At 39.1% G+C, this 11,925-nt stretch overlaps 1 protein-coding gene across 1 annotated transcript in view; it reads left to right on the top strand.

Moving 5' to 3' along the window:
- ANKAR (ankyrin and armadillo repeat containing) overlaps positions 1 to 11,925 on the top strand; it is a 70,483-nt gene that overhangs the window by 3,120 nt on the left and 55,438 nt on the right. Inside the window, exons 2-5 of the mRNA XM_068544794.1 lie at positions 3,668 to 4,303; positions 8,626 to 9,063; positions 10,603 to 10,766; positions 11,411 to 11,514. Of these exons, the coding sequence (XP_068400895.1) occupies positions 3,703 to 4,303; positions 8,626 to 9,063; positions 10,603 to 10,766; positions 11,411 to 11,514 (1,307 nt within the window). The 5' untranslated portion in view covers positions 3,668 to 3,702. The remainder of the gene's footprint in view (positions 1 to 3,667; positions 4,304 to 8,625; positions 9,064 to 10,602; positions 10,767 to 11,410; positions 11,515 to 11,925) is intronic.

Raw genomic sequence — 11,925 nt, 5'->3', positions numbered from 1 at the left:
TACTTGAAAGAACAACCTGGATATTTTAAACTGTGGTATTAACATTGTTTTGAACTCTTACATGGTAATTTCCCACCAGCAGCACTAAAAGAAGGCAGCTTTTATTGACTCTTCATGGTAGCTATATCCAGAAATAACTCAATTTGTTACTGTTGTTATTTAACAGATAAGAGAACTAAGGTTTAGAGAAGCTAAACAATTTGTTTGAGGTTCACACTCCTGAGAGACATGTGGTACATCTCTTTAGGCAGCTCACTGTCCCCCTCTGAGAACTTCTGAAGACTATATTAAATATTCTCCTGTCCCACAGATCTCTAACCTCCCTCTCTTTTCCCCATTCTCAGCTCATGACCTCGGCTTTTCACAGAGAAATCAAAGTCATCCAGCTAAGAACTGCTCAACTTTCCAACACCAAAAGTTCTAACTTACCTGTGTGTGCACTCATCCTTTTCTTCCTTCTTGCCTTTAGAAAGAGAAATATATGCATCCATCCATCAAAAAGGCTGTGCCTCCACCTCTTCTTTGTATCCCAACCCTTCCTGCCTTTCAGGAACCTTACACTAGTCTTTCTAGTATCTTCAACCTCTTCTCTATAGTATCCTTCGTATAATCATTTAAAATGTTCTAGTCTATACCAATTTAAAATGCACATCCTTGGTCCCACATCTTCCTGTACTTACCATCTCTTGCCTCCCACCCACACTCACCCTTTCCACCTTTTCACCTAGTCACTCAACTTCACTCCAACCTGACATCCACCCACAGTATTCAGTCGTGACCACCATAACGCAAGGTCACATTTGGGATCTATCCCCAGTTAGGGCTGACACCCTTTCTGGATCTGGACATACTTTGATTCTTTTAATTATAGTGGGAAAGAAATTTTAGGAATTTACATACATTGCTCATACTTCAGAAGTGCAAACATGCAGCTCTCTTAAAGAAGGCAGTGACTTTTTGACATCTCTTGATCTGGGAGAGCAATGACAAGTTTATTAATATTCACTACCTCCACAGCAGCTAAGATAGTGACATGGTTGGAATAAGAGAAATTCTGCCTTCAAACAGTGACCAAAACCCTCCCTGTTGCTAAATTCAGGGAAAAGTTTCAGTTCTCATCTCCCTTGACCTAGAGCAGCATCCAGTGAAGTTGGCCATTCTCTTCTCTTGGCTTCTGTGACCAGTCTTGGCTTTCCTCCTGCTCTCCTGACTGCTCGCTTTTGTATTCTTTCCTGCCTCCACCCTCTCCACCTGACCTTTACATATTAAATTTCTCAGGTCTCCATCCTGGGTTCTCAGTTATCTATTCTCTCCCGTGGTGATTTCAGCCACTCCCCTGGCTTCATTTACCCTAAGCCTGCCGGAATGTATACATCTAACCCAAGCTGCCATTTTTAGCTAAGACCTGTATATCTAAGGCACATCTGACATCTCTACTTGGTTCTCTCACAGGTACAACTGAACTCTTAATCTTGCCCTGATCCCCCATAGCTCCTGACAGAAATTTAGGTGTCACCTAGATGACCACCTTCTCTTTAAACTCTGCCACTATTCGATCTGTTCCCAGTAGGCCATCTCATTATTTCTCAAACCCATCCACAGCCCTCCATCACGATCACCACCACCACTCAAGCCTGCACCTGCCCTCTACTGCCATCAATCTAGCGTAAACTCTTAGAATAAAGTTCAAAATCTTTAACTCAGCAGCCTTCATAGTCTGGCCCTCACCTACCTCCTCATCCTATTTTTGTGCCCACATCTCTCTAGTTCTCTATGCAGTTTTGTTCAGTTTCTCAAAAATTTCAACTTTCTCCTCAGCTCAGTTCTTCATCACCTGTTGTTCCCTATGCCTGGAAAGCTACTTCTCCAACTCTCTGCTTGGATAGCTCTTTCTCATCTATCAGGCTCAGCTTGAAAGATCACTTCCTCAGGGCAGCCTTTCCCATGAAGGTTAGCTTTCCTTCATGTGCTGTCATTACCTTACATTATGGTACTGTTTAAATGCAGCTGTATGATTATCTGCGTAACTGTAAGCTCCTTGAGGTTTTACAGCTGCCCTTTTCCGGCGTCCCCAGCGCCTGGCTCATAACAAGCGCTCCATAAATGTTTGTTGAGTAAAAGAATGATGATAGAGGTGGGATTCTAACTCAGGACTACCTCAGAGCCTGGGGCCCTCGCCTCTGCCGCTCTGTTTGTGTGCTTTCTCGTAGACAAATAGTGAAAGTAGGAAATGACAGAGATGCACGGTTCGCAGAGCCCCAGTCCGGACTGAGTTCTAAAGGGGAGGGGTGGGGGTGGGGGTGGGGTAGGGCATCTGCCTTGGAGGAATCTAAGCCGCGGCGAGCATCCCTGGCACCGGCGGGAGGCCCCGCCCTCGGAAGCACAGGAGCGCCCCCTCGCGGCGCGGCCCCGCCGTCCCAGGCCCCGGGTACCAACGGCTTCGGCCCGCGCCGGGGCGGCGGGACTTCAGCAAAGGCCCGGGCTCCCAGGAGAGCCTGGAGGCTGCGCGCGGCGAGCAGGCCTCCCCAGGCCCTCGGCTCAGGAGAGTCCCTCCCAGTCCTCCCTGCAGTGGCTACCCTCGCCCTCGCCCACGCGGGGCTCCTGACGTTGGCTTCGGGCCCAACGAGAGACCGGTCATTCAAAATGACCACTGCCCTCGGCCCCGGGAATACTCCAAGGACCGGAGTGGACGCAGCTCCCCTCTCCTGGACAAGCAAAGTATCATCTCAGAGTTGGTTTCTTCCCTTTCCTTGTCCTTTCCCTTTTCCCGTGTCCAGTGGGCATAGGTCTTGAACTTGAGGATGGACAGACCTGGGATGGTTCTGATTCTGAAGGTGTGAAACCTCAGGCCCATCCTGTAACCTTCCTAGTCTCGTTTCTGCATCTATAAAGTGGGGCTCCCAGCGCCTATTTCGCCGAGCAGCAAATAACTTTTTCAGAAACGGAAATTCTCTGGCTCCACTCCAGCCAACTGGATCAGAAACTCTAGGGTAGGATCCAGCAATCTGTCGTAACAAGCCGCAGGTGATTTCAACACAGGCTAGATTTTGAGAACCACTGTACAGAGGGGCCAATTAAATGAAATATTGTGTATAAAGAGCTGGGCAAATAGTAGATGCTCAATAAATAGTGGTTTTGGAAAACCACACAAAAAAGGAAAAACCCAAACATAGATAACAGAACAGATTGGTGGTTGCCAGAGGCAGGGGGTGAGGTGGGCAAAATGGGTGAAGGGGGTCAAAAGGTACAAACTTCAGTTATAAAATAAGTGAGTCCTGGGGATGTAATGTATAGCATGGCAACTATAGTTGATAATAAAATCTTGAAAGTTCTCATCACAAGAAAAAAAATTCTGTAACTATGTATGGTGATGGATGTTAACTACATTTATTATGGTGATCGTTTCAAAATATATACATATATCAAATTATTATGTTGTACACCTGAAACAAATATAATGTATGTCGTTTAAAAAAAATTTTTTTAATTGAAAAAAATTTTTTTTAATTTTTAATTGAAAAAGAATTTTTAATTGAAAAAATATAATGGTTGACCATGAAACAATTAACGTGATAAAGATGAAAGGTACAGATTTATTTCTTGAGAAATTCAGCTTCATTACCATGGTAAATTTTATTGCTTGTCTTTTCCTTTTTATTCATTGCAGAAACTTCAGAAAGGACACACTAGAATTAATTAGAAATGTTAAGATTGCCCAAAAAAGGAGCACCTAGATTTGATCAAATTCAAGATGAAGAAACTTACCTGGAGAATTTAGCAGTACAGAGAAATGCTTCTGCTTTTTTTGAAAAATATGATCGGAGTGAAGTACAAGAGTTGCTAACTACTGCACTAGTTAGCTGGTTGTCTGCCAAAGAAGATGTCCACTCTCAATTAGACATCCCGTGTGGAATTATGAGTCAAATAAATAATGTAGCCTTCTCCACAGCAATCCTGCTGACTCCTGTAGACCCTACTGCCCTCTTAGACTATAGAGAAGTCCATCAAATCATAAGGGAATTGGCTGTTGGAATTTATTGCTTAAATCAAATTCCTTCAATCAGTTTAGAAGCTAATTATGATCAGAGTTCTTCTTGTCAATTACCTCCAGCTTATTATGATACCAGAATTGGGCAAATTCTGATCAATATTGACTACATGTTGAAAGCACTATGGCATGGAATATATATGCCCAAAGAAAAACGAGCTAGATTCTCTGAATTGTGGCGTACCATCATGGACATTGATCCAGATGGGAAGCCTCAAACAAATAGAGATATTTTTGCAGAGTTTAGTTCAGCAGGTAAGAGAATTTAATTTGTTTTATTTTTATTAGAAGCCTTTTTTTAAAATTTAAAAGTAATTTATCTGTGGCTCAGTTTTATGTATTTAGCCAATGTTTCTCGAAAGAGATTTTTTGAATTACAAAGAGTCTATCTTTTCAATAATTAATAATTAATTTTTTTCAATGTCACCTTCTGAAGCTTGGTTAGGACCTGAACCACAGAAGTGTTCATTTGCTATTTACTGTATCTGTGGCTAGACTTCTGTGAAGTTCAAATGCCTGGGAATAAGATTTGCTTGATGACACTAAGGCACCCTGACTCACCTGCTATGGGTTGGGTTTCCAGATGTGTTTCAGCTCTGTAGCTTTTGTGTGTACCAGCAAGCAGTACTATCTCTTGGAGATGGTACCTCTGTGTCTCAAAGACAGTTTAGATAGCTAATAGCTCTCATTTCTATGCAAGGTAATCAACTTCTGTTGAGAGCAGACTCCAAGAGTATTGAGTATAGGCAGAAATTCTCCCCCTCTGGGTGAAAATTAGTCTGTGATGTTGGTGGAATCAACAAATGTCACTGGATAGGTGCAGAGTACCTACGATTGAAGGATCACTGGCTTCTAAAAGATTATAGCTGTAACTGGAACCAAGAAAATCTCTTCTTGTTGTTCAGGTCCTTGGGGTGATTAGGGCGAAGTAATGCAAAATGCTGCCAGTAATGTCTAGTAAATTCCATTAATTTCTGCATTCCCTTGACTGGTCTGGTAGTTCCTCTTAAAGGGTACTGATACTTTGGCACATGCAGATGCATTGTTGAAGAGAATATGGCACGGTCAAAGTCTTAAAAACACTTGTTAGCATTCAACCAGAAGTGCTATCATTTCTGGTAGTTTAGGACCTCCAAGGCTAGTTGAGGTCACATAAATAAAATGTATCTAAATTAAGATGTCATTTTGATGTCAAAGATGATAGAGTAGTTGATGACTCTTCTATCCTGGAAGTTGTCTAGTAATCTATTCACTACTCACTGGAAGACAGTAGGGAATATGGCACAAGCCAGATAATGTTTCTGCCTGCTTGCATTGGCCAAGATGTGTCTATAAACTAAGCTACACCGTTTTCCCTTCTTGATTGAGATGATGCCAGGAACTTTGTGAAGATCTGAGCTCCATGGAGGTTAAGGATCAGCACGATTGGATGGTGGTTTTTAACAACGTTAGAGCTTTGACAATCCTGACAAAAATTGGGTTTGCTTTTCTTCCCTTTTTACAAAGATTACTTTGAGACTCTCATCAGAAAGGAGGTGGGACTAATGAACCATCATTCCAATCTGGCATGTGTCAAGCAAAGCAAAAGCCAGAGCTGACAGATTGACTGGTAAAGAAACAATGAGCCCTTTTTAGATCCAGATATCTAGGTGGAAACTCCATTATACAAGTCAAATTCTGGAGAGCAATCAGGGTTAGAGGTGCACATTGAGGATTCAGACATTCATATGTTAAAGTCACAAGAGCCTTTGGATCATCCAGTGAGAGCATCAATAGTAAGAAAAGAGATGGCCAGGGCAGGAAGGAGCACGTGTCCTGTTTTGTATCTACGGACAAAGGGCTCCTACTTAGTTGACGATAAAATCAGTTATATCAAGCAACTTTGTGGCCCAACATCTGGTCTATTGAATGTAGCTGTCTGTCATATCTGAGGCCACCCTCTATGAGTGGTGCCTCACAGTGCTGCTCCTGGTGGAGGAGATCAGAGACACATAGAAACATTCTAATCAAGCTGTAGGTGGAGTTGGGGAGCACCCAGAGACTAAAGTTGTCTGTCATGGCTTACGCTTTCAGGGGTGATATTCAAAGTAATTAACCACCAGCACAGCATGAGCACTGGCCAATCAGAACAGACATCAGCAATAATGCTGGAACAGGATCTCAGAGACCTCCTGCTTGTCATATGTACCCTTTGCTGGATCATGGAGCTTTCTAGGCTATCCGAGGGAAGGGAGGCATTCAAAGAGCTCAGGGCTGTAGCAATTTAATTTACCACACAATATGGAAGATTTCAATATTTTAACAATGTGGCCATATTGATACGTAACTAAATATCAGTCCCAGACATTTCGACTTAATTCTCCTTTTCTGGATAGGAATTCATGTCTTGACTATTATGATTCTACCACTAAAATATCTCAAAATCATCCACTTTGCTTTATCTCAACTACAACACCCTGATACAGAACACTCTTTTCTCTAGCCTTACATACTGCAACGGCCTTCTGGCTGCTCTCTCTGTCTATAATCCCTTTTTCACTGAATATGAATGAGGCTGGAAATCTCAGAGGCAGTCACTACCACCATGTGCCTTGGGAAAAGTGCTGTGTATGTTACACTAAAGCGCTTTGTAATATTGGCTGCCGGACAATCAAAGAAGAGCATCATATGGGGATAGAGATATTTTTCTCCCTCCACCACACTTCAGGAGTCTGCTGAAGAACCAGCAGCATCAATATGCTTCAGGCACTGTAACAAAGGTATAGTGCAAACAATTGTAAATGACCAAGCAGCACACACTTGAGATGTGCTGGAGCGGAGTTTTCAGGGGGAAACTCCCAGAGGCAGCAGCAGGAATAGGTACAGGTTCCCCAACATACACCACATCTAGAGCATCACTATGAAATCCTGCAGGGTCAAGCATCAGATTCCAGGAAAGGGACCTGGACTCTTAGAAGGTGGGGCTTTTATGCTGCATGCCTAAGGATATACAGGGTCAGACACCAGCATACAAGTGCAAAGCGTATTAGCCTAGGTTACCCCCCAAATTAGGGCCTGAAATGAGGGCTTAAGTCAGAGTAGTTTATGTGAAATGACTCCAAGGAACAGGAGTGAGGGACAGGAAAAGTGAATAGAAAAAGAGGAGTCATCAATCCAAGGATAATGCTGTTGAGCTTTCATCACTTGAATAATTTGGGACGGTTTTGCTGGGACTCTCTGGGGAGTCACATAGAATACGCTTCAGGATTGTCAGCCCGAGGGATGGAAGAGGAGAGCATGTTTTCCCTAGCTTCTCTCCTTCATTAGTCGAAGGTTCCATGAGAGTTAACTCCCTCATGCAGATTTGTTCATCCGTCAGAATGGTGGAATGGGTTCCGTCAGGAGTCCAACACAGCAGTGGCAGAGAAACCCCAGGCCAAAAGTAAGGGCCACGTGGTGCAGTCAGGTTACATCTGTGTGGAGCTGGTCCATGCAACGACAGCTAGAATGAAAAATATGGTCTGGGAGGAAGTGAGGTAGGGAACAAAAGGTGTCTGATATAGAGTGTGACTCATGGAAATTTGGCTCTAACCCTGTGCTCTCAGCTTAGTCCTTGTAGTTGCCACTGTATGGTGGCAAGATAGTGGCGAGACTTGCTATTTCATATTTCACATTTGGGGAAACAGCACCTCCTCTCGACTTCGAGACTGGGTTCAAACCTTGCAACTGACCATGTGATTGCCTTAATCACTGTGCTACAGTGAATTTCCAAGGAACTCTGTGGGAGGCCAACTATTTTTTTGGGAGGGAAGACTACTGGGAATCACTGAGGCCAAGTTAAACTTCACCTCTTTAATACGTTTGCACTGTATAAAACCACCGGCAAACACCACCTTTAAAAAATGGTAGCAACAGCAGTGGAGCATAGAGCCCACCAAAAATCTGGTCATATTATCCAGTTTGCTTACGGTTCTAAGCCGTTTTCTCAAGCTTTGATTAAGGTTGTAAATATCTTAAAAAAGACAATTTGACAACAAGAAACAATTTAATTTCATCATAAATGGGAAGAAAATGTAATATAAAAATTGTCATTCATAATATAGAGTAAAATCAAGTTTCAAGTCTTGTTTCATCATGATTAGTTGGTAGGAAAGTTATTTATTGTATATGTTTAGCTTCTGTTATCATCAAAAAGAAGAAATATGTAATATAGGACCTGAAAAAGCAAATATACTTTATGCCCAAGTAAGAAGCTGATTCTCTGCTTAAAGGAAGATAACATTTCTTGTTGTTCTTCCATATTTTCTTTGATTAAAGATGGGACTTATGTTATTATGTTTCCATGGTGTTGTATTTCTCCAAAGAGAATGAAAATCAATTCTTTTTAATTCCGCAAGCTTCCATCTTTCTTTACTCTGCTTAGTTACCACGTATCTATCTGCTTTTATTCTTTGACAATTTTATTGGCATTTCATTATCCCTTTGCTGTCATTTCGGTAGAATTTCAAGATGAAACCCTGTCTTCAATCTACTCTGTTTATCCAGAAACCAAGTAAGAAATTTTCACAACCTAAAATCTTTCTTTTTTTACTGTGAAGGTTTGATAGATATTACAAAGGATCCAGACTTTGATGGCATCTATGACGAAGACATGAATGAAGATCCAACATATAATCCCAATAGCCCTGAAGAAAAAGCTGTATTTATGAAACATGCTGAAAATATTCTACTAAAGTTGACATTCAGTACCACACAAGTTCAACAGTGTGAAAATGTTTTTATATTTGAAACAGCCTATTGGCTTACTAATGCTGTAAGATATAATCAGGATTATCTTGACATTTGTACCTACCAGAGATTACAGCAGAGGTTATATCTTCAAAAAAAGATTATTCGAAAACACTTTGAGAAGAAAAAAGAAATCAGGAAAGGGATAGGATACCTAAAATTAATATGTTTTCTGACTCCATTTCTACTGAGTTTAAAAAAGAAGATGAAAGTTCCATATTTAAGTAGTCTGCTTCAGCCTTTTTCAGGTAAGAGTATCACCAAAAATTATATATAAAATGTAGATATATATTGAACTTATATGTAAATTCAATTTTGTTTCTAGTATGTGGGTCCAAGCATGTAACCAAGCTGTAGCCTGTTAAAAAGCAAACTGTAATGTCTCCAAAGTAATTAAAAATACTTGGTATATTCACACAGTACATGGTATATATTTATATCAATTATAAGGACTGTTGAAAGACTTAAAATGAGTTCTGAGAAAATAGGGAAATATGCTATGTTCACGATGGGACAACACTATATTATATCTCATTCAAATTATAAATTCAGTGCGCTTCTACTCAACATCCCTATTGTGTTTTTCATGAAAGTTTAGAAGTTGATTCTGAGATTAATATGGAGCAGTAAAAGATCATGAATGCTCTTACATTTCTGAAAAAAAGATGAAAACATATTAAAAACTTTAGTAATATATTGGTATTATAACAAAGAAATAGACAAATGTAAGAGAATAGAGAGCTAAAATAGGACCATGTTTACATGGAATTTGACAGGAATGCAGAGCAGACTATTCTTCCCACCCAGATTAGCACACCATTTGTGTATCTTCACTGGTGCTCAAACTTGTAGGCTTATTATAGTGGGCTTTCTATTCAGATGGCAGATTTTCAGTAGAAATTTTATAAGTCATTTAATGAAAGTTTGTATCATGAGAATTATGATAGTGAAGATTATAATCCATATCTGTAAACTATTTAAGAATGGACTCATGACAGCCCTTGTCCAGGATGGGAGTGGGGAGAATGTCATGTGTATGGAATTGATATGCTTAAAGAGGATGTTAGCTATATCTGTAATGTCTTATTATTTAAATTATTGGAAACAAATATGACTAAATATTAATAATTAATTTCCAGGTGGTGAGATTAAGGTGTTATATTTTTCTTTGTACTTTTCTAGACCTTTTGCATTTCTCAAAATACATTATATACCTTATATTGATGAAGCTATATTCTGCTAACAAGTCAAAATATTGAATAAACCTAATACTTGCCAGGATTTTAGAAAATTATTTTTCAAAATAAATGTCATATGTGTAGCTTCATTACTTTCCAGAAAAATGGGCTGATTATTTTTGTCATGTGAGAGATACCCACCTTTTTCTTTATAGTGTCTCTCTTTTCCTTAACTAGCTCAAGTAACTTTTGTTTATTTAACTAAAGATTCTCCACGGCACAGAGTTTCAAATCTTTTCTGATAATTGGGGGTAAAATATTAGTCTTGAGCTCATATATAGTAATCAATAAGTAAAATAATGTTTTGATTATTCTTTTGAAATGTCTGTACAATGAAACTACAAAAAAAGACCAAAATGTATGATATAAATATATTTTAATATTTAAAATATACATTAAGAGCATGAATAAATAGACTGTAATTGCCAAGATTTCCATTTCACATAGAATTTTTTCACTTTATGAGAAAGAGAATTTAGACCTCAAAAATATGATTGCCTATATGCTGTTATTCAATTTTTAAACAAAAATTTGTTTTCATTTTTGGAGATGACAAGGTCAAGACAGAGCGAGAATTGCCTCCATTTATTTATGGACGAGATTTTAAATGCCAGAATTTTCACTACAAAGAGGATCAGTATTTTCATGTTCATGGAGGAATTGAATTTGATATCAGCACTCCTTCAATCGAGAATGCTTTGGAAGATTTTAAGGTTTAAATTATTATTGTTCCTGAAATGGTTTGTCATTTCACAACTCTTTTATCCTATTCTCCAACCAGAAAGAGGCTCTGTTGGTACAGGCACTAGGCAGCTCTCCAAATGATTATCTTCACAACTCACTAATTTCTTCAAACATTACATAACATATATGAATTAAGTGCAAGTATATCTAAGGTCTTGTGTTAAATGTCAGAGATAAAATGATAAATAAGCTAGGCACAACTATCATCCTTGCAGAATTTACAGACTTCTAATGGACCACATTTGCCCTAGAATAGTTAACCGAAGAATACGGTAGAAATCCCTGAACATTAACTACATATTCTTCCATTTTTCTCAAAGATTAGTATTAGAACAGAGATCCTCTAGAGCTTGAGAACAAAATTCATCTGGAAAACATAATACATTTCAATTGTCATTGTTTTTCTACCTTCTCCATATTATATTCTTTTTAAGAAATTTTCCTCTTTAATCCAAATTAAGGATTGGATACATTCAGTTATTACCAGGGTCACTTGGGATTTTTTATTAAAAATTTGTCCTTTACAGGTATAAAATTTCATCTAAAATAAGTCTTACAATTGTTTAGATTTGTTTAAAGATTTTTTTTTTTTGTAACATAACTTGTATTTTAGAACAATTTAGAAAAAATACGGGATTGTGCTGCTAATACATTTGCAGAAGATTCAGGATACAAAGAATATTACTCAATACCAGTCATGAAATTAAATGGAAAAAGGTAAGGAACTTTTAGTAATTATTCACAGTAACACAACTTGTTGAAAGCAGAAAACAGGAAAGTGTCAAAATGCAAAGGCTAACTTAAAACCTCAGGATGGAGATCCTAGAACAATAACATCCCCCGTGAATGACTACGGACTCTACAAAGTATTAAATCTTATATTTATTACTTCATACACCTTGATACATTCTGTGTAATAATCCTTAGACATTGTAATTTGTTCTTACAATGAACACAGTGGTTAAATGGGGATGGAGGTGGGGCTCAAATCCTATGGGCCCACTGAAAAGCAATGGACTCAGCACACACCCTTTTGTTTCCGTAAGGAATATGATTTTAAATCCTCTTCCTCGGCTGGGTCTTGTTAAGCCTGTCATCTCTTAGAGCACCATGTTTCTCTCAGTATTT

Source organism: Eschrichtius robustus, chromosome 5 (genome assembly GCF_028021215.1).
Source record: "Eschrichtius robustus isolate mEscRob2 chromosome 5, mEscRob2.pri, whole genome shotgun sequence".
Classification (NCBI taxonomy): domain Eukaryota; kingdom Metazoa; phylum Chordata; class Mammalia; order Artiodactyla; family Eschrichtiidae; genus Eschrichtius; species Eschrichtius robustus.
Note: the sequence above shows the minus strand (reverse complement) of the source record. Positions and strands in the feature narration are given on the sequence as shown.